This window comes from Vanellus vanellus (genome assembly GCF_965231255.1).
Source record: "Vanellus vanellus genome assembly, chromosome: Z".
Taxonomy (NCBI): Eukaryota; Metazoa; Chordata; class Aves; order Charadriiformes; family Charadriidae; genus Vanellus; species Vanellus vanellus.
The window spans coordinates 40,904,230-40,930,554 of NC_138908.1; the positions used below are offsets into that span (position 1 = coordinate 40,904,230).

Here is a 26,325-nt window from a genome sequence, read left to right on the forward strand (position 1 = left end):
GATTGGATGGGGCTTTGAGCAACCTGATCTAGTGAAAGATGTCCCTTCCCATGGCAGAGGCACTGGAACTAGATGATCTTCAAAATCATCGTGTGTATGATTATGCTGTGAAGACATCTGTTGAGGTGTGTCCCCAACTCTCCCCATTGAAGGTGTTGGAGGTCCCCGTACCTGCCTCTCTGACCTGCTTTCTAGGGAGGTTTGCTGCTTGCTAGGGACTTGAATCCGGGACATTGTGGAAAAGACTGTTGAGGCTTGTCCAGCAACCCTCTGCTGCTTTTCCATGTGGGCATCAACAGTACTGCCAGGGGAGACCTGATATGTATCAAGCATGACTATGCTTCTAGGGACAAGGGGCAAGGGCATAGGGTCTCAGGTGGCGTTTTCCTTGTTCCTATTGACAAAAGAGAAATGTTTGAGGAAGACGAGGTGGATCCTTTGGATCAATAACTAGTTGCACAGCTGATGTCAGCAGCAATTATTCGGATTTAGCAAACAGGACACTCTTTTAGGATCAAGAATTGCTAGGAAGACATAGAATCTATTTGGCCATGTAGGGCAAAAACATCTTTTCCTGCAGGCTGGCCAACCTGGTGAGGAGAACTCTAAACTAGGAATGATGGGGGAAGGAGATGATGGCCCAAAATCAAGTGAGGTGTTGGACTGGTTTGACAAACAAAGGCTTTGGGGCAGTGTATACAAGAGAGACCATAGAAACAACAAACCAGGGCTGAAATGCATTTCACCATATCAAGTGCAGATACAAAAACAGGGAAGCGCTGCTGTGAGGGCAACGTGATGGAGGAAGTTCTCACACTTTTTCTGAGAAATCAACACAAGCCAATGCCTTTCTGCAGTGCCTGTGTGCTAATGCACACAACACAGGGAACACACAGAGGAGATTGAGGTCTTCATGCATTTGAAATACTACGATCTCATCAAGACCATAGAGACATGGTGGAATAACTTACATGACTGGAGTGGTGCCACAGATGGATACAGGCTGTTTAGAAAGGACTAGCCAGGACAACGAGCAAAGGCAGCTGACATTCATGGGAGCAAGCAGCAGGAGTGCATGGAGCTCTGCTTGGGGACAGATGATGAGACAGCTCAGAGGTTATAGGTTAGGATTAGAGGACAGACCAAAGGTGGTGTCGTTGTGATGGATATATGCTACAGACTGCCTGATATGGGAGAAATGGATAAGGCCTTCAGAAAACTAGAGTTCAGTTCACAGGCCTTGGTCCTTATTGCAGACTTTAATCAACCTGGTATCTGCTGGTATAGCAGGGCGTAAGCAATCCAGGAGTTTTCTGGAGTTCTTTAATGATAACTTCCCAACACAGGTGATCAAGGATCTGACAAGATGACACACTCTACTGGCCCTCATACTTGCAAACAAGAAAGAACTGATGGTGATGAGAAAGCTGGGGCAGCCTTGGCTACAACAACCATAACACTGTGATGTTCAAGATCCTGAGAGAAGGGAACAAAGCAAACAGCAAGATCACAGCCCTGGCCTTCAAGGGAACAGGTTTTTTCATGGTCAGGGACCAGAAAGAAGAAGAGTAACATGAGAGATGAACATGAAGACAAGAGAGAACCAGGAGAACTTGTTGATTTTCAAGGATCATTTCCTCCAAGCTCAAGAAAGGTCTATCCCAACAGGCAGGAAATCAAGCAAAAGTAGCAGGAGGCCTGCATGGATGAGCAAGGAGCTCCTAATTGAGCTCAGCATTAAATAGGAAGTGTACAAGAAGTGGAAGCAAGGTCAGATGACCCAGGAGGAATTCAGAAACATTGTCTGAGCCTGCAGGGATGTGGTTAGGAAAGCCAAACCACCTGGATTTGAAACTGATAAAGGTCATGAAAGACAAGAAGGGATTCCATAGGCATATCTGAAGGAAAAGGAAGACTAGGAAACATATGGGCTCACTGCTGAGTGAGGCAGGGGATGTGGGGGCAAAAGACATGGATAAAGCCGAGGTACTCAATGCCCTCTTCACCATGATCTTTGCTGGTAAGACTTGCCTTCAGGAATCTCAGGTCTCTGAGGCCCACAGGAAAGACAAGAGCAAGGGATACCCTCAGTGGAGTAGGGTGAGTCTATGTAACATTTGAACAAGTTGGACGTGTGTAAGGCCATGGACCTATTGGGATGCACCCAGAGTGCTGAGAGGACTGGCCACAATCATTCCTCAAAATGGCCACACTTGTTTATCTTTGAAAGGTAGTGGCAACGGGGAGAGGTTCCTAAAGAGAGGAAGAGAGCAAATATCCCTCCTATCTTCAACAAAAGCAAGAAGGAATACCTGGGCAAATACAAACTGGTCAACCTCATTTCGATCCCTGGAAAGCTGAAGGAGCAAATTATCCCGGAAACCATTTCCAAACATGTGAACATGAGGAGATTATTGTAAATAGTCAGCATGGATTTAAAAAGGAGAAATCATGCCAGGCCAAACTAACTGCCTTCTATATAGTGATATAACTACCTTAGAGAGTGAAAAGGGAGTGTTGGGTGTTGGCTATCTTGAGTTTAGCAAGAGCTTTGATGATGCTTACCACGATGTCCTCACAAACAACTGATAAGCACAGGCTATTTGTGTGGGCAATGAAGTGGACTTAACAGACTGAACTGTGTGGCTGAAGGAGTTGGGATCAGAGGCACAAAGACAAGATGAGTCTATTCACTTGTGATGTATCCTATGGGTTGATAACGGTTGCAGTGCTGTTGAACATCTTCATTAAAGACCTGGATGATGAGGCAAAGTATATGTTCAGCAAGTTTGCAGCCAATAAAACTTGGAGGACTGATTGACACAACAGAGGGTTTTGATGCCATTTAAAGGGACCCAGACAGGCTGGAGAATTGGGCTGACAGGAATCTTATGCTGTTCAACAAAGGAAAGTGCAAGGTCTTGTGCCTGTAGAGGAATAATGCCTGCAAGGCTTTGCCAGCACACGCTGGGGGCTGATGGTGGCTTTGAATAAAAAGACATGAGAGTTCTGGTAGACACCAGGTTGACCGTGAGCTGGCAACATGCCCTTGCAACACAAAAGGCCAACAACATCCTGGGTTGTTTTAGCAAGAGTGTTGCCAGCAGGTCAAGGAAGGTTATCCTTTCTCTCTGTTCAGTCATGGTAATGAAACAAGTCTGAATTGCTGGGTCCAGTTCTGGGGTCCTTACTATGAGAAAGACATGGACATACAGGAGAAAATCCAGCAAAAGCCACCAATATGCTTAAGGGACTGGAACGTCTGCCATATAAGTAGAATTTGAGAAAGCTTTGATTGGAAAGTAGAAGGCTCCAGGGGAATTTTACCCATGTATATTAATACCTGATGGGAGGATGTAAAGAAGACGGAGCCAGGATCTTTTCAGTGGTGTCCAGTGACAGGACAAGAGGTGATGAGCATGAACTGGGATACAGTTTTTTACTGTGAGGATGGTTGAACACTGGCATGGGTTGCCCAGAGATCTGTAATCTCTATCCCTGGAAATACTCAAAACCTGACTGGACACGTCCCTAAGAAACCTGCTGGCACTGACCTTGCTTTGAGTGAGGAAGCTGGACAGGATGATCTCCAGAGGTGCATGGCACCCTCAACCATTCTGTGATTCTGTGTTGCCCATATTGGAAAACTGATGATACAAAGTCCTATATTGCAGTATCAAAACTGTAATTCAGCTTAATTAAAGTCATCATTTGTTTATGATGCCTGTAAAAAAACACTTGATGAAGAGAACCAGGCCCTACTCGCAGCTGACAGGTTTTCATTTTAGAATATTTTTGTTTCTTCCCAGAATAGTATGCCATGATATTATTTTGCGCTACTGTACAGATATCCAGATTGATTCTAATAGTGGTTTGAATCTACAGCCTGCATGAAGGCACTGAAAATCAGTTAAATGTAATGGGCATGATTTTTCTTTTCTTTATTTTGATAATTGGAATTAATTGCAGATAAATTAATAGAGATTTTCACCCTAAGAATACAGTAAGAACAGAAATGGTCAAAGTACTTCATGGCTCCAAGGCAAGGAAGACCTTTCAGCATGTGAGATTAGTACTAGATTGGATCTCTTCTGCTCACCTTGCTTTATTATCTAGTGATAGTACCATCATTAAAACAGGACAGTCATTTGGGGAAGAACAGGAATAGGAGAAATGAGCTGTGCTTTACAGGGCACAGGTGAATCTAGGGATAGTTAGTGGTTGGGCTTCATACCATATTGAAGTAACGTGCAACGTGTTTCTTTTAGACATGGAATTGTACATTATCTTTCATTTCTTTACTTCTAGGGTCCGAGGTGGTTGGCTTTGACGGGAAAAGTTGTCTAATTTACACATTTAATCAAAAACTCATGAGTGCACCGAAAGACGTGATTTCTCTGAAGTTTAAGACAATGCAAAGTGATGGAATTCTCCTCCACAGAGAAGGACAAAATGAAGACCACCTTACCCTGGAACTAATTAAAGGAAAGCTGTCCCTACTCATTAATTTAGGTAACAACTACAGTCTCATAATGTCTAATATAGTTATTAGGTATTATTTGACTAAAACTTATTTTAATTTGTTAAGTGAATTTTAATGTAGAGTGTGATGAACTAGCAGTATATATTTGACTACTTATATTTTTTATGGAATTAATAGTTTTTATTTTTCTTCTTTCAAGGTGATACTAAAACTCATCCTTCTAATGCCCAAATTAATATTACTCTGGGCAGCCTTTTGGATGATCAACACTGGCATTCTGTTCTCATTGAACACTTTAACAATCAAGTAAACTTTACAGTGGATAAACATACTCATCATTTTCATGCAAAAGGAGAATTCAGTTATTTGGACCTTGATTATGAGGTGTGAAAATTACCTTTCCTATGTTACATTTATTAACTTTGTTATGTAAATGCAGTGAAACAAGCAAAGGAGACAGAACTTAAGGAAGTTTGTAGTGCTTAAAACTCTAGGGATTTTCTGTCTCCTAAAGGAATGAATCAAAGAAAAACAGATGTTCTCAGATTACTAATGCTCCAGTAGACTTGCAGCTCAAAATTTTCTAAAGACCATCCTTTTCATCTCAGAATTCATTATTTTAATATCTTTGTTTCAATAGTGCTGCAAATGTGGTAAATGCTATGTAAACCTAAGGAATGAGCCCCAACTCATAGTTATTATTTTATGGCTTGGTGAAAATTACAATACATCAGCATAAAACCATTTTAGAAATGTTTCAATTAAGACTCAAATTCCTGATAAATCTGGCAAATGTACTGTGAAAAAATCTTGCTTACACAAATGGTAGATTCATGAAAAGGAGTAGACGTAATTTGCTGTGACAGTTTCCCAACTGCAGTAAAAAATAGAACTGTTTCACAGTTGTAATGTGATGACTGGCAGCTTTATGTTTGCCTCTGTCTTGTTTGTTGGATGAGACAACGAGTGGTAGATCAGAGTGTCTGGAACCTGCAGATCTAAATTATTTATTCTACTCATTTGTGTTTTTAAGCAGTTTAAAGTAAGATTCCATGCTGTTCCGTGTCTGAATTATTCCATTTCAAAAATATCACTCACAAGATTAAAGTCATGATTCTCCTTAAAATTTCTGACTCTAAGCCACAATGCCAAGGCTTGGAGGATCACACCAATTAAAAAAAAAAAAAAAAAGAAGAAAAAAGAGAGAGAAAGGGAATAACAAATATTAGTTTTAACTGAGTGGCAAATAGAATTATTATACTAAATCAACCAGTATTGCAAATTCATTTTCCTTCTCTTCCACGTACTGTAATTTGAAGTATGTGTTACCAATACAAGGTAGAAAGGAAAGCAAAAGCTGGAAAAAAGCCTAAAATCTTCCCAAAAAAGTGTGAATCACTGTATTTAGGATTGCATTTCTGACTGTAAAATATTCTCAATTTAATAACTTAATGAAACATGATATATTTAATTTTGAGGTTTTTTTCATAAAATTATTTTAAACATTAAGTGATATTTCAAAATTAAATATTTTGAACTGGGCTTTTCTACAACATCAACCAGAATAGCTTTGAAATTAATGTGTTCAAAAGTTCATTTAAACGGTCATCCTGTTTCTGATGGTACCCAAGAGTGCAAACATATATATGTATGTATATATATATGTATAGCTAAGGTCACTCTTGTGGCAATGCTTTTCTAAAATAATCTACTGCTTTCTAACAGTTTCAGCCTCAGGGATTTATTAAGACAGAGTGATATTCTTGAATTTAATAGCTCTCAATGGATTTTTATTTTTATTAAATCTTCCAGTCTCTTTCTGAACCCAAGTAAACCTACAATATTGCATCAAGAAACTGCACAGCCTAAGAATTTTGAGAAGGAAAAAGTATCTCCTTTCATTTGATTTGAATCTGCCCTAGGATAATTTAATTTTATGTACTCTTGTCCTCTATTATGGTAGTTACCATTTGCACACAGTGGAGAAGGCTCAAATTTCCTAAAGTTTTTAGCAAGCTCTCTTCTCCCTTTTTGCATTGTCCAGCATGGTCTGCATGTTCCAGGCCTTGTCCTTCCTCTCCTTGGTTTTATAGCTGTAATGGACCCTGAAAACTGATATGACTCTATACTAAGCAACTGTTAAAAGGCATCCTCAGAAGCAAAAGAAGCCAACATTTCAGAATATTTTAACTCATATGTATAACTTGATGTAGCCTAATTTTTGTTAGCCTGTTCTTCTAATACATAGATGTGATACAAGGGAATAGCCAAGAAGTAGCAGATTCATTATTGGCCAGTCTTTGACTTCTGCTCTTATTTTATTGGCAACTTCTTTTCTTAGAAAATTACTTAATAGTATCATTGATTTCTCTTCTCTTTCTAAGCTCAGCTTTGGAGGGATCCCAGTGCCTGGAAAATCAGGGACATTGTCACGCAGGAACTTTCATGGGTGTTTTGAAAATATTTATTATAACGGAGTGAACATTATTGACCTGGCCAGGAGGCATAAATCTCAGATCTACGTTGTGGTAAGAGATTCATAGTTAAGAAAGACTAAATAAATAGAATAGAGAAAAGACGATGACCACAGCCACTTTCATATGCAACATGTTAACATAAAGTTCTAGTAAAAACTGTGTTGTTTAATGAAAGAAAAATCAAGGAATCACCTAATTGGGCTGTTTTATATTCACTGCTGTGTACGCAGTCATCAAGTGTACAATGCAGGACGCATTTTATTCTTAAGCTCTTTAGATGGCATTTAGATGTGTGTGATACCTCACTGTTGTGTAGTATCTCACTGTTGTGTGCGTACAAAAGCCAGTGAGTAAAATAGGAGGCATCTGAAGCCATCAAAGCTTTGGCTTTGACTTCTGCACCTGACTAATGAGAATACCATCAGGACATTTAAAAAGCCTTCTGTTGCTGAGGACACTGATCCACTCTGTTTTCTCTGTTTCTGTATTATAATTTTCTGTTTTCTGTATTATAAATTTGATAGATAAGTTCTGTGTGTCAATTTATATTGCCCTTTGTCTGAAGAGCTTTAGTTTAGGTTGGTGGTTTTAATGCATTTATTGTGACATGGCCAAGTTGTATTAATCAGATCCCTTACTGTTTAGAGAAATGGTTCCAATAACAATCCAACTTTCTTCTACGTTACGGAAGGTTTTCTATAAATTTTACTAAGCCCTTTGTTGTTTTTTTTTTTCTGATAGTAGAAAAGCCATCTCTGTTTGCAGTATTTAGCAATGGGAAATGCAGAGAAGCAATCAATTCAAAATACTTAACAAAATATGAAATGCTTTCCAATTCCAAATCTTTTGATTTGTATTTCAGTTCAGAACATAAACAATCAAATTTGGTTCTCTCTTCAAGAAAAAATGGGTGACAGGCATCTCTTCTCTTGTGAAGCTCATCTGAAATATTACAGAATTAACTAAGCTAATACCACCGTATGATATCCTGTCCATGATGTTGATGGATGTTGGGGAGAAGACAGTTATAGGAGGCTCTGTGTGGACTAGTGGAAGAGGAACTATGAAATTATTGTCATAGGAAATTGCTTCATCTTCATCTCAAATGATTTAAACTGTTATGCTGCTTTCAAAACTATTTAGGAGATGTTTTATAATGTAAATGAGCCAGAAAGTATCTATGTTACCATAGAATCCCTGTTATATAGCCACTTTGCTGGTCTGATACAGTATCAGGCAGCTGTCCAGATATCGTGGAGGGGGAATCTGCAGATGGTAAGCTTTTAGCATTTAACAAGGTTTATTAATCTGATGACTGCCTTTTCACTACGGGTCAGTTCAGTTGACGATTCATTTCTCTACAGCTGAGTTCATAAGACAGAGGGTTTATTTATTTATATATTTTCCTTGAAGAAAATGAAAACAGATAAACTTTAATGTCTTGGCATGCCAGGGGCGAGTGAGTATTTTTCTTAAATTGATTTTTTAGCTTTTTACTATAAGGTCAAAGTTTTATGTATGTTCAAAAGTATAAAAGCTCTTTGTGTTGAACAGAAGTTAAATGTGCTTTAAATTCTAAAGACATTAATCTTTTAGCAATCATCTGTACAGAACAAATTAGTTATAGTTCAAATGGTCATAAAGTCATTAGATCAAAGTGCATATTGTATCACTATCAAGAGTCATAAAGTATTCACTAACTCTGACACCAGGTGCAAAAAATATCTTATTGCCATTCAAGTCTTCTTATCTATATCACTCAGTACAACCACAGATGCAGGTGAAGCTCAGAGTTTGTCAATGAACTTAGCCGGAAGTTTGTTTAGGTACCTAAGAGACAGTGATTTCAGAAGCAGCCAAGCATGAAATAAAGGCTAGGTGCCTAAATACAACTCGTAATCTGGTCCATATGGGTCTGCTTGAAAACACATTTCCTTCTGATTAATGGAGTATGTGTTTCACATTTGGAAGTAGCAAGAGTTTATGTACGGATCTTTCTCTGACTATTTGTGAAAACAAATATTGGGGTCAGTGCACATCTCCAGTTGCCCTGATTTAGAAAGACTGCTCCTTGGTCTGACAAAATGTTTTTTTCTCAAATTTAAGGCTGCCTTAAACAATCAATATCTAAACTCCACATTTTTCTCTGCAGGTAAGCATTTAGACCCTTGTAAATATTTGTACCAAACTTTGCATTCAGTGGCATTTTATCTGACATTCAGAAATTTGTCAAGTCCCTAACACTTCCCAGGGCTGAGCCAAAATAGAAACAAAGCAGGTGTGTCTAAGTCCTGAAGTACCATTAAATCTCCCACATAGTTTAGGATCTTACCTCATTCACTCAAAGGTCCTTGCCACTCTTTGCTCAGGCAGATGTGTTTGTTCTAGTCAAACAACTAGGTAAACATCTCTCAAACTGATGATGTTCTTATGTATTCATACTTGATTTTTAGACCAATACATTTAAGTATTACAAACATTATGTTCTATGAACAATGTGTTGAAACTCTGTAGTTTCCATACAAAAGTTCTCATGACTGTTTTTCCCCGAATGTTTCTAATGCCATATTTGTTTCATTTATTTCTAGGGCAACATGTCCTTCTCATGTGTAGAGCCACACGTGGTTCCTGTTACATTTCTGAGCTCCAGTAGTTACCTGGCACTGCCAGGCACATGGGGGCAAGATGAAGTATTCATCAGTTTCCAGTTTCGCACCTGGAACAAGGAGGGACTTCTATTATCTAGTAAACTACACCAGGCTTCAGGTGGTTTCCTCTTATATCTGAGTGATGGGAAAGTTAAAATCAGTCTTCATAAACCAGGAAAAGCATTGAGTGACATCACTGCAGGTAATGGAAATGAAGAAAAAAAATCCAAGATTCCTATGCATAAAAGATAGGTTCATGTGAAGTCATTCAAATTAATACCTACATTCTTGACTTAGTTTTATGACCAGTATGTGTATAACTGTGCTGTACTTGTGTGAATTTTAATCCCAAATGTTTCTAAATACTCTCATTTCTCGCAAATATGTATCTATGCTTTTTTTCCCCGTGACTGAAATGAATGGGGAATTACTTGCAGTAATATAGGCTGCAAAGTCGAGTCCTTAGCTTTACATACATACAATATATAAAGCTCATGTTTATAATCTGGGAAATTTGACACGTCTAAGCAACTTTTTCAGTTGTGTAGTGTAAGCAAGGTAATTTCTTACTCTGTCAAGCTAACCCATTAAGAAGCTTTTCATCGTTTGTCAGTGTCTTTACAAGGCATCAAGTAACTAATTTTTCTATAATATATACATTGTAATATACATTACTATAAATATTATGTTTATTATTTTCTAGAGGCCTCAGTTACAGAGCTGTCCATTAAATTTGGACAATGGATGTCCAAGAACAGGTTCTGTTCCAGAAAGCTGGGGCAAGTTTCAGTCTACCTTAAAAAAAAAAAAAATATTTACAGTAAAGACAAAAAGAAATGGAGAAGTTGAGGAGACTGAATAATTGAGAGCTAAAGGCTCACTTTCATAGTTAATCACGGAATTGAGGCTACATAATCAACTTTTGGTAGTGTGTACTGCTAGGCAGCCCTCAGGGTGGAACTGAGCTTTCCAGAAAGCATACCATCTATTCTTCTTCTGAGCCATTTCCCTGTTGGTAAACAAATATATAAGCACAAGAGGATGAGGCAAATACAGTAAGATACAGTCATGTTAGAAACTGGAATTCCGAGAAGCAGCTCCCAGCTTTCACTTTCCCTCAGTTTGGGAGCAAGGGGACGCCCTCTTCCACAAAGAGGCTCCTCAGTTTTTCTGAGTGCTGTTAGCACTTGGTGTGAGAACAGCCAGACTGCTGGCCCAGCCAGGAATCTCCTTCTTTCATGAAATTTGAAAGCAGGACAGAGCCCAGAACATCTTAATCTTCCACAACTTTTAAAAAAATGATGAGAAGCAGTAATGTCATCATGTGATAATATGAATACATTCACGTAGCAGTGCTTCGTCAGGAGTATGCTATACTCAGACACTCTGTGCATCACAGCTGCCTCCTTTCTGCAAACAAATTGAAATTTGCCCCTCTCTTGTAGAAGGATAAAATGGTCTTTCCAGAATTTCTAAGACAGGAAAAACAGGACTAGAGGTATCAGGTGTATAAAGGGGATTCCAAAGAACATATGGAGACAAGGAAATGAGGCTGGGATTGGAGTGGTTTCTCAATGGACAAAGAAGACGACCAGAGACCACTAGCTGGAAGAATTTGTCATAGAAGCAATGCATAATTTGGCAGAAAACACAATGATGATATCCGAAACATCATCTGATCTTAGATTTATTTTGAACTGTAGACAATAATATATTTCATATTTCACATCCATAAATCAGGAATATTATCAGTGAAAAAGAAGAACTCAGAAAAAAGTTAGTTCCAGTAATGTAATGTGTAAACTGAAAATGCAGGTGAGTAACAAGTAGGAGAACTGCATTTTGCATTGGTACTTAGTAAACAAGTTAATGATTTGAATGTGTGAAGAATGTAATCTTGTATAATCACTGGAGTGATAGGAATGAAAGCAAAGGCATCTTTCAGGGGCGTTTTCAAGCCAGAATATAGAGACCTTAATGATGCTGTTTAGTGCTAGTTTGTCTTGAGCAATAACAAATACTGTAAGCAAAATAAGCAGTTACTGAAAAAAAAAAAAAATTTGTAAATATTAACACCCCCCCAGATCTCTTTTGGACTCCACAGAATTAAAAAAAAGTTATGTAAAAGAGGGAGAAAATGTCACCAAAAAAATATGATCATTACAAAGACAAAGTAAGACTCACTTATCTAAATTTTTCACAAATCATGGTTTGGCAGTGTAAGGCAGAAAAAGAGAGCAAAGCAGAGCCAAGCAGAGCAAAAAAAAAGCCACAGGATTTGAAGATGAGGCCTTCTTAATCTTAGATCTGTGCCCCTGTTTCTTTTAGATTGATTTCTTACTTCAATTCCTGATACAAAATGAAAATTCCTTTGAGGTGAAAAAAAAAGGAAAAGAAAAAGTAGAACATAACTCTGAAGCTCATTATGTTTCTACAGGTATATAACGATTAAAAGTAAAATTTTAAAAGAGTTGATTATTTTAATTTAGGAAAAGACCGTAAGTCAGTAATGACAGTGGATAATGTTGAAATTTACATAAATACTTTGATCTTGTTTCTGTGGGTGATAATAGGATCAGCCCTGGTATTTGTTATAATCTAAAATAACTGAAGCAGAAAGAGTACCATTTTAATGACAAGAGGTTTCCCTAGGCTCACCATTTGAAAATGTCAATTCCTTAGTAAGAATGTCAGCAGTATGTAGTTAACAGTGATGAATTTGTCTTTTTAGAAGCTATTTCGATTGCAGTTCAATTAGGTGATGTATGTTAAAGAAACTATTGCCATGCAGCGCCATTTTAACAGACCAGCTGAAGGTGGTAGCACTTTTAACAGCTGTAGCTGCACATAGAGCAATTTATTTGATTTCAGAGTTGCAACACGATACATAACATATTAGCTGAAACACACCAAAATAAGTATTGCCACTCTATGCTGAAACAGAATTTGATGTTCTCATGCTATGTTAAGATTACTCTTCATAAAGCCTAACAGGAGGAATTGTGTTTCTCTTTGTGAAGACAGAAACTACTGCAGAAACGTCTTATTCTCTTCTGAGAAAGACGTTATCTAAGAAAACCATATGGAGAACTTTTTCTTGGGTTTTTGAAGTGTTTATTGTTACACTCACTGAAGCAATTCAAGTCTGCATTTGGAGATTGAGTAATTAAATTATGGATGGCTGGACAGGTTTGTTCCTCTACAGACAGGGACTTATGACCTGACTTTCACACTCACACATGATATTTGATAATTAAATCAGAGCATATTTCTTTGTTCACAGTTCTTAAATTCATTATCATGTCTTTTTTAAAGATTTCTGCAACCATATAAAAATGAGTGGCATGTTAATTCATGACTGATTAAGTTATAATAAGCCATATCCTTCTTTTATAGAATGATTGCTTAATATCTTTCCTTTGTAGCCTCTTTTGCAAGCTAGCCATCAAATATTCACAAAGAAATAACACAGATTAAAAAAAAAAGAAATTAACACAAAGTTAATTTGTGTTGACAGATGAGCCCAAATTGAATTACAACATGTATAATTATTTGAGATCTTATTACTCGGTTTCTTCATATGACCCTGTCTTCCTATGAAGCTTTTAATTTCTATGCAGCTTTTAATTAAGTGATGTTAACAATAATTTCATTTGGTGGTTATACTTCAGACTAATCTATAAACTACCTTCTCTAAACTAGTTTTTTTTTGTTTCTCAATGATCTCCTAATAAGCTTTATACATTGTTTTTTTTCTATGTGTGTTCCTAAGGTTGGATGTCAGTGTTCTGCAAGACCTCCCACAGATTCTTTTTTTATTATTTAGATATTAAAATGATGGAGGTACTACTAATGAGAATAAATTTATATCTTGTTTAATAGCTACCTTATTATGCACTAAAAGTTTAATTGCTGTTTTTTTCACACTTGTTTCTGAAAAAGTATTTTTAGCACTCCTAGTAGAGCACCAGACAGTATAATTTTCAGATGGAATGGAAATGTTAGCATTCCATTGGCCTGCACCATTTATATGTCATACTACTTCGTGTCTTCACACGAGCAACTGTAAATTTAATCAGGGTTCTCGATTCGAGGGCTACAATGAGCTGTTTCCTGACGAGTGTCTTGTGCTCCCACCATGGGATTCCTCAGTCCCCAGACTTAATGAAAGGGCCTTTTGGGAAGTCTTAACTTGAGCTAGATGAACATCATTTAGTATCTCTAATCAGGCCCAGTCATTGCAATCACCAGTATCAATACAGACTGACTGTGGGATGAATGGATTGAGAGCAGCCCTGCAGAGAACGACGAGAGGGTACTGGTGGATGAAAAATTGGATATGACCTGGCAATGTGTGCTTGCAGCCCAGAAAGCCAATCGTATCCTGGGCTGCATGAAAAGAAGCATGGCCAGCAGATCAAGGGAGGTGATTCTGCCCCTCTACTCTGCTCTGGTGAGATCCCATCTGGAGTACTGCATTCAGCTCTGGGGTTCACAGCAAAAGACAGATGTGAACCTGCTCCCACAAACATAGTCAGAGAGCTGGAACAGCTCTCCTGTGAAGAAAGGCTGTGACAATTGAGGTTGTTCAGTCTAGAGAAGAGAAGACTGAGGAAACCTTATTGTGGCCTTTCAATACTTATAAGGGGGCTTATAATAAGGATAGAGAGAGGATTTTTCCCATGGTCTGTAGTGACAGGACAAGGGGTAATGGTTTTAAACTGAAAGAGGTTACATTTAGATGTTCCTCCCCTGGGACATCTGTTAAAGGTCAGGTGTATGGGGTTTTGAGCAACCTGATCTAGTAAAAGATGTATCTGTGTATGGAACAGAGGTGGGACTAGATGATCTTTTAAGGTCCCTTCCAGCCCAAACTATTCTACAATTCTTTGATTCTATTATTACTAAAGGAAAAGATAGCATATTGCAGAGAAGACGTTGAAGAAAATATCATTCTATTGAAGTAACTCTACAAATAAAGAAACTCCTTGCTTAATCTTAGAGACGAAGTGAAAGAAACTGGAACCTTTGGTAGCTGGTGATGGAGGATAGAAAGAGGGAAAAAAATAAATAGGCAATTCTTTTTTTAAAATATATTTTTTAAGATGGCTAATCTTAAAAACACAGTGTGACAGGTGGTGTTAGAGACTATACATATATTTTTTTATTTATTATTAAAGGATATTATTATTTCTTCTTGAAGGATAATTCTATAATAATTTGTAGGAGAAAACTACTTAGTTTACTGGAAACTGGGAAAAAAACCCTTTCTCAGACTTAATTTTCTGTGTCTTAAAAAATATACTATTCATATTCTTTGTTTTGGCATACCTAGTATCTCTTTGACGAGAGTATATTTCACTGAGGTTCACAGTGGTATAAAAGACCTAAGGATGCTTTATCTGTTTGTGATTCTTTGCTGGTTTTTGTTTTAATTTAGTAGTAACTTTTGATATATTTGATGATTTTTTTCTGTAAAATAATACTAAAAAATAGGAGAGATAAATAATAGTATTTGTTAAGTCTAGAAACTTCATTATACATTATGACTCATTTATGTCCATGGTATTGCAAGGCAGCAATACTATTTCTCTAATTCTTTATCTACTCTGTTTTTTAAATGTCTATTACACATCATATTATTTAGCCAAAACACAACTAGTGCCAAAATGGTTTAAGGCATTTTCTGGATCCTCAGCTCTAACATGCCAGCCCTAACATAAAACACACCGGCCTGAACGCTGCTGTAATTTACATTAACTGTCACCAGTACAAAGGGACTTCTTTAGCAGTTGGACGTCTTGAAAATACAGGGAAACTATAGTCACTTCTCCACGCTGCCTGTAGGGTTATATAAATCCTTGTTACCAAAAGATTACCCCTCTACAGCTGACCATTTAGTAGCCACATGTAATAGCATTAATATTATTTTATATTGTGTGGAATAAGGTTTCCAATTTTTATTTTAGTCAAAAATTAATCTCCATAAATATCATGGAGTTTTACAGAAATAGAAAATACAAATATTTACCCAGAAAATTAGTGATAGCTTTAATGCTGATAATTTACTCTGACTGCTCGTGGTGGTAAACTCAAATGCCACTTCTTATAGAAGATTGCAACCAAAATAAGTAATAGCCAGAATGGTATCAGAAAACACACGACTGCAGCCTTTTTCTTTCTGCTGTTGTATTACAAAGGTGAATTGTTCCTGAAAGTGCAACACGCAAAGATAAAAAAAGGTCTGTTAGCCATAGCTTTTATATAAATCCACTAAGGCTGAGGATAAAGCAAAATGTTTAAGGTTACTTATTACGTGGTCCCTCATAAATATAGTAGCTGAAGTAAGGAAACAAATAATAGAAAAAGCATATAAGAGTAATATTGTATTAACTATATTAGGGATATTTTCTATATGAGAATTTATCTGAATTTATAATGTGAATCTAAGATTTATCTCTTATTTTTATGTTGATCTTGTGTTTAGACTGTGGTAATTAACAATGTATGGCTCCTAGTTATGGTGTAATTCAGCTATTTGAACCTTCTCATCTTTCAATTGTTGTTTGTTTTCCTTCATTTCAAACTAATCAGTCAACTGGTGGATTACTTCTCTGGGATATAAAACACATTCTAGAGATGAGTATATATATAATATGAAATTTCAAGAGAGAAATCACAAATCACAAATAATAGGCACTCTGCAGTTGAGAAAAGACTTCACGTAATTCAAAGGTGGTATTCTTTGTTCTTCACCAAAAGAAGTATCTGTCCTGAAGAGCATTCAAGAACATGATTGAATTAAAGCACTTCTTAAACATAATAATGTCCTTAAATACTGCCTGTATAAAATTTATTTAAGTATATATACATGTAAGTGTTTTTCAGAACCAGGGCTTTAGGTTTATTGCTTTGTGGCACCATATACCTACACAGCCAGAGTTAATGTAAATTAATGTTAGAGGCTAAACACTCAGCAAATTTTCCCATACATTTCCCATAAAAGAGACAACTGAAAGAAAATTAATCTTGTGACATTGACATGATCGGTGCTGAAGCTTCTAGCATCTAGAGGATTTTGCTGTTTTACTGGATCATAATATAATGACTACCTTTGATTTTAAAAGATGAAGACATTCTTTGTAATAGTGCAGTAAAAACGTGTATTATGTGTAAAATACTGTATCAGCCAAGACAATGGTATCTTAATGATAAGATCCTTAGATTGGGAGGATACTTTTCGCAGTCACTACATTAATGGATGTATTACTGATAATTAAGAGTATTACAACACTAAGGCTTATTCACTGAAGTACTTTTTTTTTTTTTTCTTTATCAAATGTGAAGCAAGGGAATGGGCAAAAGTTCTGTCTTCACAATAGACATTTTTGTTCTGTATTTTTTTTTTTCCTTTCATTGTCACTTGGAGTTTTTATATGGGCTGTGATTACTCTACTGGTCTCTCCTCCTTTCAAGTCTATAACGTTCAGGTAATGTAACAATGGATGTTTATACTTCATTTTGCTTTCTATTTTCCTCCCAGGTGCTGGATTAAATAATGGCCAGTGGCATTCTGTATCCTTCTCTGCCAAAAGGAATCGTATCAGTGTAATTGTGGACAATGATGTGACGTCAACTGCCCATGCCTCCATACCTCTGCAAATTTATTCAGGAGATGCTTTCTATTTTGGAGGTGAAATATGTTGTTTATTTATGCTGACAATATCGCACAGTTAAATATCAATTTTCCTGACATATCTAGTCAAATGGCAAGAACTAAAGTCTTCTTTGCCTAGCTTGGATATCTCTCAAAGGATCTGGTTTTCAGCCACTGCTATGACTTTTTTGAGTTTGTGTTTCCTTAAAATTTCATAATACTGGGTAGAATAAATTACCACCTTAAATCTTTGGTCACTTTCTAGAACATTATTTTCTGATATCATTCTCTTATGAGTGAATATAGACTGGCTGACAATCAGGAAGACACACAAAGTTCTCTTTTATTGCACACTTAGTGTGTTGCTAAATAATTCTTTTGTGATAATCTTCCACTGAGATGACTTCAGGTTTCCACCTTAAGTAGGTGCTTACTTACTTTACAAATATCCTCTTTACATGATACATACCCTTAATTTTTAATATTTTTTTTTTACCACAGTCACACAACTTTGATATGCTTGGAGAATATAACTTGTGCCTAAAACCTACATTTAGATACCTTCATTTTCCTAGCAATACTGACAATTGTCTGTCACCAAATGATTTTGTCATTAATCACGTAAATTGTTACTGATAGAGTTGAGCAGATTGTTATATCTAAATCAGTTGGGAATGGACTACATGATAGCAATGTTAACTAGCATCTGAATGCATTATTCAACACTAGCCTAATGCTTCATCTCTTAGTAGCCTGGGAATTCATGACTGAATTAATTATTAACATTTCTCATATTTCTGAGAAAATTGAAACACACATACAGAACCCTAGATAAGTATGGACCATGTCATTGTCCACAGATCAGTTCCCTTGAAACAACAGGTTGTAAATAAGTTTCATGCTCGCCAGCAGACTGTAAATACAGGAACTGCTACATGAGCATCCATGTGACTTTTGGCATCTGGTATCTAGCCTTTTTTACTAAAGATACCCCTCAACCTGGCTGATAATCAGAGAAAGATATAGAATATTGGCCCTGGACAGCCAGGAAACTGTTGTTTTTTTTTTTTTTTCCCTTCTGTGTGGTTCAGGTTCCCACATCTCTGATTAGGTGATTTGCACCATTGCAGGGTCAATGGCACAGGTGAACAGACCAGGAGGGATGTGGGCATTTGAAAATAGCAGCACATTCAATTAATTTTTACAAGGACATTCCTATTTATCTTTTGGGGGTGGAGGGGGCAAATTAATTCCAAAAACATTGAAAGTACTGCTGTATATCTACCCCTCACCCTGTCTGATTTCAGCTTTGTAGCTGAAATCAGCAGCTCGTGCATGTCATACAAACTCAGGGAAAACCAGTAGAAGGTTTCTGAGTTTAGAAAACTGTTTATTAAAATTTTATGCCATATACCACTGTCAAAATGCAGACAATGCATTTTGACTTTTTTTAAAGTATATGAATATTTGCCATGTTTCTATATGCTTGTTGTTAAAACATGAATATCAGCCTTCCAGGTGAGGTGTCCTGGGGACGTGGTTGTTCATTTTCTTGTTTTAATGAATAAAAAGTATGCAAGAAATGTGTACGCTTGGCTTGGAAAATGTGTAAAAAACATGAAAATACTTGAGTATTATGTCAGCACAATTTCTAGTCATGCTATCATCAAGAATATACTACCTCTCTCAGTTCTTGGAATAATAATTCATTGCAACTATAAAGGCAAAAAGGGATTATTTAATATTGCAATAAGCACATAGGGTAAATTTTATTATTAAAGGATTTCTTCCTATCTTTAATATCTGGCCCACAATTATAAGAAATATACTTTTTTCATTTCAGTTTTAGTTCATTTTCTACTGTGTAACTCTTAAAAACCTATCTGTACTATTTATATTATTGTACACTCTTTTTAATAGATTTACTAGTTTCCACTGTCATTTTGCTTTCCTGTATAGTAAAACCTCTGCCTTTACAGGACTTCAGAAAGTACCCATTAGCTGTGTGGAATAGAGTAGTGTCTTAAAAGTCACTGCTTCCTAACATCATGAAACAAGGTCTTAGAATGCTGTGAACCAGAATGCAGTATTGTTTGACTAAGATCAAAGAACTGCCCTTGTGCATCGTTCCAGAAGCAATATTACCCTTTGGAAGAAAGCAAAAGAAAAAAATATTTAGGCATATTTTGTCATGCAGTGTCCAGCTGCCTCTGGGAAAAACTGCTCAACAGACATGTTTTAAATCAAATCAGGATCAAAGCAATTTATTGGTTTATTAAATGTTTAATTAATTGGCAATCAGTGAGTGAACAAGGCATTTTGGGATCAGTAACACGATGGAAAACCCACAACATTAGATATTTACAGAAAGTTATTCATAGGTTGGGTAGGACATCCAAACATTGTTCAGTCCAGCCCTCTGTTCTAAACGAGTCTGGTGAGGTCAGGATATACAGGGCTGTGACCGCTCAAACCTTTAACAGTTCCAAGGAAGCAAATCTCAACTCCCCTGGGCAAACTGTTCTCATATTAAAAACCCTCATGGCAAAACCACTTGTTGCTAATGTCTGATCAGAATTTGCCATTTTTTACTTTTGTCCTTTGCCTCTTGTCCTATCACTATGCACTTCTGGGAAAAGTCTGACTGCATCTTCTCTGTATCACTTATCAGATAGTTTTATCTTCTCTTCTTAAGACTGACCAGGCTCAGCTCTCTCAGCCTCTCATCATAAACTGTGCATTCAGCTCCCTGACCATATCGGAGGCCTCTGCTGGACTCACTCCAGGATGTCAATGTCTTGTACCGGGAAGTCCAGAACTACAGCACTCCAGATGTGGTCTCACAAGTATCACAAAAAGAGAAAGACCACTTCCCTTGATCTGCTGACTGCGCTCTTGATAATACAGCCCAGAATGCCATTGGTCTGTGCCCTGTGCTGCAAAGGCTCATTCCTGGCTCATAGTCCACCTCTTGGCCACAGGACCCCAGGCCTTTCTTTATGGATCTAGGCAGTTATTCTCCAGCTTAGATAGTTACATGGACTTGTTCCATCTCAGACTTTAAACTTGCACTGAACTTCATGGCATTCCTCTCAGCTTATTTCTCCAGCCTGCCCAGGTCCCTCTGAGTTGCAGCCTTGCCCTCCAATATTTGACCCCTACCCCCAGTTTTGTATCAGTCACAGGCTTGCTGAAAGTGCACTCTATCCCATCATCCAGGTCATTAATTAAGAGCATAGCTCTCAGTACTGATCTCTCAAGGACCCGCTGTTCACTGACCATCAGCTGGAATTTGCATCATCAATCATCCACTTATCCAACCCATATCTCATCAGTCTGGTGATAGGGATACTACAGCAAACTGTTAGGGGCTTTGCCAAAATCAAGGTGCACAATGCTCACTGCCCTCTTTTTGTCCACAGTGCCCATCTCTTCAGCAAAGAAAACAAAGAGCTTGGTCAGGCATGATTTAGTGCTGAAGTTAAAGTTATTCAGTTACTTTCTTGTCCTTCACATGTTTAGAAATGACTTCTAAGAGGATTTGCTCCATGAACTTGCCAGGGACTGCGGAAAGGCTGGCTGGCCTCTAGTTTCCTGTGCCCTTCTTCTTTCCTTTCTTGAAGATGGGTGTAAAATTTGCCTTTTCTAGTCATCAAGAAGCTCACCAAATTGCCAAGACCTTTTGAGGATTATAATGATAATGGCTTCACAATGACAATGGCAATTGTTTCAATTACATTGGCCAGCTCCTGCAGCACCCTCAGGTGCCCCTTAGACTTTTTCTTCCTTTACTGTTGGTACTGTTTCCCTCCTTCATATTCTGCTAGGACATGGGAAGCCTAAGGATTAGTTTTACCAGCAAAGACCCCCCAAAAAAAAAGGCCTTAAACAAATCAGTTCTTCCCAAGACCCTTGTCACTATGTCCCCTGCCCCATGGAGCAGTGGACCCATAATACCCTTAGCCTTCCTTTTGCTACTGTTGTACCTATAGAAACCTTTTTTGTTGCACTTCACCTTCCTTGAAAGTTTTACCTTCACCTGAAGTCTAGATTTACTAACTGCATTCCTAGACATGTATTCCCCTCCAAATTGCACATCCCTGCTTCCACCTTTTGTGTACTTTCTTTTTGTGTTTGCGCTCACTCACTCCATGCTTATATTTGCAGGCCTTCTGCCATGCTTGCTTAACTATTTTGATATCGCTATGGACTTTTCTTATGCTCCAAAGAGGTTTTTGTTGAAAAATATCCAGCCTGTTTGCTCTCCAAGGCAATATCCAATGGGGTCTTCAAAACAGGTCCTGAACAGACCAAACTGGGTCTTCTGAAGTCCAGGGTTGCAATTCTGTTTTTTATTTCTTGGTCTCTTCTCTGTGGATCATAAACTCCACAGCCTCATATTTGCTGTAACCAGGATTATCCTTGACCTTCACGTTTTCAAGCATTCCTTCCTTATCTATGAGTAGCAGATCCAACAGATCATCTCTTCTGGGTGAGTCATTGATGACCCGCATCAAGAAATTGTCTTCAGTATTTTCCAGAATCTTCTGGAGAGCTTGATTAATTAAAAATGCTGTGTTTAATAGCTAATTTTTGTCTTATTTGACTTCAGTTGTGACTTAAAACTTGTCCAAATCACGTGCACCTTGTATTGTGACCTAAAGTTTTGTGACTGAGGTCAGTCAGTCAATCTGTTCATATCTCGATTCCATTCGCTGCCTTGGAACTGCTGCTCGGGTTATCCTTTACTACAGTTTTTAGTGATGTTTTTGCATATGCTTTAAAAACACTAGGACTGAACAGAAGTATTTCTTTACAGTTGCACCATAATGCCTAATCAGAACTTCTGGCTAAAGTCTTCCACCCATGAAGTTTACAACACCTGGAGATTATCGAAGTTCAGTCTACTTTTGGAATATATAAACTTTTCAATAAAATATTTTTTTTCAGCTCCAGGTTTTATGCTTCTTTCAGGCTGCCCTAGCAGTGGAAACATTTCTGAATGTAATACCTCATTTGGTGGCTTTCAAGGATGCATGCGACTCATTTCCATTGGTAACAAAGCAGTGGATATGATCTCAGTTCAGCAAAATGTTTTTGGCAATTTCAGTGACCTTCAGATAGATTTATGTGGCATTATAGACAGGTAAGAAAATAATATTTACTCATTTATTTATTTATTCGAATGTTTTGTTTCCAATACTGACTTGATGACGAAGAACAGAATGCTTACAACGTGACATACTATTTCTTTGTAAGATTTCAAAAGTCTAGAATAAATGCTGTATACACAGCACAGTAATTAGATTTCCATGCACTGCAAATACAGTAACTGGGATTAAAATTATTTTCATTTCTGACAAATTTTAAATAATAAACATTAATAAACATTCTTTTCAAGTAAACCCTCCTGTGATAAGGAGTCCCATTCAGGTTTTGGAACGCTATGTTCTTTACAAGCTATTGCTGTTTCCTATATTCTGCCCATCCAGAAACACAACAGATAGTATTTGTCACAGTGAGTGAGCAATCTTTTTTAGACTATTGTCAGAACTAATCTCATAACTTGCTGTAGATGGTAATAGCATCTGTCTAAAACAGAGGGACTAGTTGAAGTGGCTCCCTCTGCAGGGAGGAAAGACTCTGTACCTTCCCTGAAATAGATCAAAATGCCTGATGGAAAGATAATGCTGGAGTTCAGTGCGGAGAGGGCAAAAAGGGTGTTGCAAAATGGCAGAGGCTGCTGAGAAGAGAGGGAGCAGACACACAAACGGGCAATGGAAGGAGAAGTTTTCTGCTGTAGACTCAGGAGAATGCAGTCACAGGCATCTGTGCAAAGTCTTCTTTAACCCAGAAATGGTTGCCTGGGACCAAGTTGAAAGGCTGTACTGAAATGACACAACTGGCAGGAAAAAGATGTGCTTGTAAACACTTATCCCAAATCCCCTAAATTTCTAGTCCTTGAAAGTTGCCTTTTGATCTAAAAAAATATGGCCTTTGAATTATAAGACTTTTAAAAATTGCTGTCTTTGGGGACAACAGTGTAGGCAGAGATCTGCTTCAAGACCATAGCCAATTTCAGGTTCAGTCACACAGATGTATTTCTGTGACCTGCTTTCCATTCATAGAGATAACACAGTGTACGTTTATCCAGGTTATTATTTTGAAGAAAGATCTACAACACCTTGTAGATCAAAGACAGAAGTAATACTAGTTCTTTACTTAATTGTTCATAAATGTTTACGGACAGAAACCTGCAAAAGGTTTAAAAAGCGTGCCTAAAATGTGATCCTTTCAACGAAATTGTAATGTGTATTCTCATAAATCTTTCTACATCTATCGTGTTTTAAGAAAATAGACAGTTGCATATTTATTATTCTTTGTGCTAATTTATTCCTTATTCCTGACTTTGCAGTAGGCAGTGTAATAGGCATACGACAAAACAGAGTTTGGCCTCAGTCAAAACTACCATATTACTTGTTAGGGGTTTGAATTTGGGGATGCAACATACATTTCTTTTTAGCTTTGCCTCACCCTACTCCTTTCAGCTCATTTTCTCACTTTTCGAATTTCTTTCAGTCTCCATCCTCTCCTCTCTGATAGACCTCATGACACTTCCTTCCAGCTTCTGAGGCACTGTATCACTGCTGTTTTTTCGACTCTGGAATTGAACTTCACTTCCATTACACTGTCTGTTTTTTTTGCGTGTAATGAAGAGACAGAATCAGGAACAGAGTCAGGTCAAAAGAGTGTAATGGGAAGATCTGCATTTTCTTCGGTCAAACACTTTATAGGAGATCTAAGCAAGATTATGAGTGGAAAACATCACCAAATTATCTCTAAACATAATTGATGACAATTTTTGTCACTGATTTACCATGGATTTTTCAATGTATAGTGTCAATGGGAACCTCCAAAAATGCTCATCTCAGAGCTCTGGTTTAGGTATCATCTTTTCCTTCATGAACGCAGAGATGTTATATTTAAATTTTTCAAGGAAGATGATACAATTTTACTGGTAATGATTCCAATTCCTTTCAGATTTTGATTGGCCATAGTATGTAAGTGTGTCCATGTGCATTTTTAAAAAAGAAGTTTGTGTGTATAAATATGTATAAAGTCACTCTGTGAATCTCAGTATACAGAAATCCAGCATTATTTATGGTATTCCAAATGCCATAACATTTGTCTTTTTTTCAGTGCAAGTTCAGTTTATTCAGAACTGCAGTCTACCCTTTTGATTGCTCTTTTCTTGCTTTTAAGAACTGCATCAAAGGGGTTAGGTGTACATATAGCCCTTCCTCTTGTTTTTATCTTGCTGAATTTTTATAGCATATGAAGATAGTTACCATCTTTATTTTATGTCAATACCACTTCTATCTGTTTGGGGTTATTTTTCAGTATGGACTTGTGTAAGCCACTTAAACTTCCCAGCCACAGTCTTTTTCAAGGTCTTTTTTATTGCTTTCTGACACTGTAGTAACTCTCTTTTTTTTTTTTTAAGTTTATGTTACTTTCATAGTTCATCAAAGTTATGTGTGGTTTCCCATGATCAGCGATGCCAAAGGAAAAAAAAAAAAAAGTCTTTTTGGAAGGTTTTTGGTTGGTTGGTTTTGTTTTCTCTAAAATTTGCTGACTTTATTTTGTGTCTTCTTATATTTTGACAATTGCATCTTTCTTGCACTAACTCTGACAGTTTTAGTTTTCGACTCTCAGAATGCTTACCATATATCTTCCTAATTTATTAAAATAGAAATTTAATCCACCCATTTTCATCAATTTCATTATACTCATCACCTTTGTTTCAAAAGAGACTGCTTTTAAAAAAGCCTTCCCTGGTCTTATGCTAGGTTGCTCCAGGGACTGTTTCTTTCCAGTTTCCTCATACAGTCTGATATCTGCAGCTCATCATCTGGAACAAACTTCATGTTTCTCTTTATCAAACTAATTCTACATCTTACCATAAATGCCAGTAGGTAAGATTCTTTGCCAGCATTAAAATTGCTTACATGTACTAAACAATTTCTAATAGGGAGCTTGTATCATCTTGTGCATCATACCATTTGAGAGAAAATATTTTTTTCCTAAAATGGTTTCTACATAGCTTTGGCTGCCCTAAGCTAAAGTAATGAGCATTTTTGCTACTGTGCTCTCAGTGGTAGATATCCCCCCTACAGTTGAGGGCCAACAAACCGTTTCTTTGTCTTGGAGTCTTTATGGAAATCTTTGCATCTCCAGTTTCAAATAGTGAAACGTGACCCAATTCTGGAGCTATTCATAGCTTTTGTAGTAGAAGCAATGGGCCAGTAAATGTAATAGTTTTACAAACTTAAAGTGCATGAACACAAATAAAAACTACTGTTTGCATAGTGATCTGAATTTATATGCAATAGTAAATAAACTGATAATAATTCTATTGTCCATTCTTTAGCTCATATATATATACATACGCACATTTATATAAAGTATTCTTTACTTTATCAGATTTACAGTCCTCATTGACAGATGGTTGGTTAATCATTCATTTATTCATTGGGATATAATTTATTAACCTGTTCTTCTTTTTAAACAAAAAAATCCCTACCATTTTCCTATTTTCCATTTCCCCAGTTCCATAAACTTTCTAATTTCCCCTCCTATGCTTAAACTATTAGCACTCTTTCCAGTTATTGCTCCTTTCCAGTTCATGCTCCTTCATTCAGCCTTTTCATTGTATAATATCTTTGTATCATTTCATTGCTCATATACCTCTTGGGCATGCAAACAATTCTGCTCATATATTTCTCCTTAATATCTTTCTCTTAGCTCCTTTATCATATATATTGGTCTAATAACTACTAATTATACATAAACTATTGACAAAATAACTTTAAAGGACACATTGTCATTCTAAATGCCTTACAAAGTTAGCACATTTAGTCTCTGAGGAGAGAGTACCAGATGAATCTGTCATAATCACATCAAGCCCTACACAGAAACGTACAATTGCCTACCAGGAGTTACTGCCTTTGGTGTCCTGGCAGCAGTGTGTTGTACAAAAAAAAAAAAAAAAGCAGAATA

At 37.1% G+C, this 26,325-nt stretch overlaps 1 protein-coding gene across 2 annotated transcripts in view; it reads left to right on the forward strand.

Moving 5' to 3' along the window:
* Positions 1-26,325, forward strand: part of CNTNAP4 (contactin associated protein family member 4) — a gene marked incomplete at both ends in the record, with an annotated part of 255,494 nt that overhangs the window by 170,349 nt on the left and 58,820 nt on the right. For both annotated transcript variants that reach the window (XM_082498062.1, XM_082498061.1), the window contains 6 exons: positions 4,309-4,512; positions 4,683-4,867; positions 6,868-7,011; positions 9,549-9,810; positions 17,152-17,301; positions 22,240-22,411. In XM_082498062.1, coding sequence (XP_082354188.1) covers positions 4,309-4,512; positions 4,683-4,867; positions 6,868-7,011; positions 9,549-9,810; positions 17,152-17,301; positions 22,240-22,411 — 1,117 coding nt within the window. The remainder of the gene's footprint in view (positions 1-4,308; positions 4,513-4,682; positions 4,868-6,867; positions 7,012-9,548; positions 9,811-17,151; positions 17,302-22,239; positions 22,412-26,325) is intronic.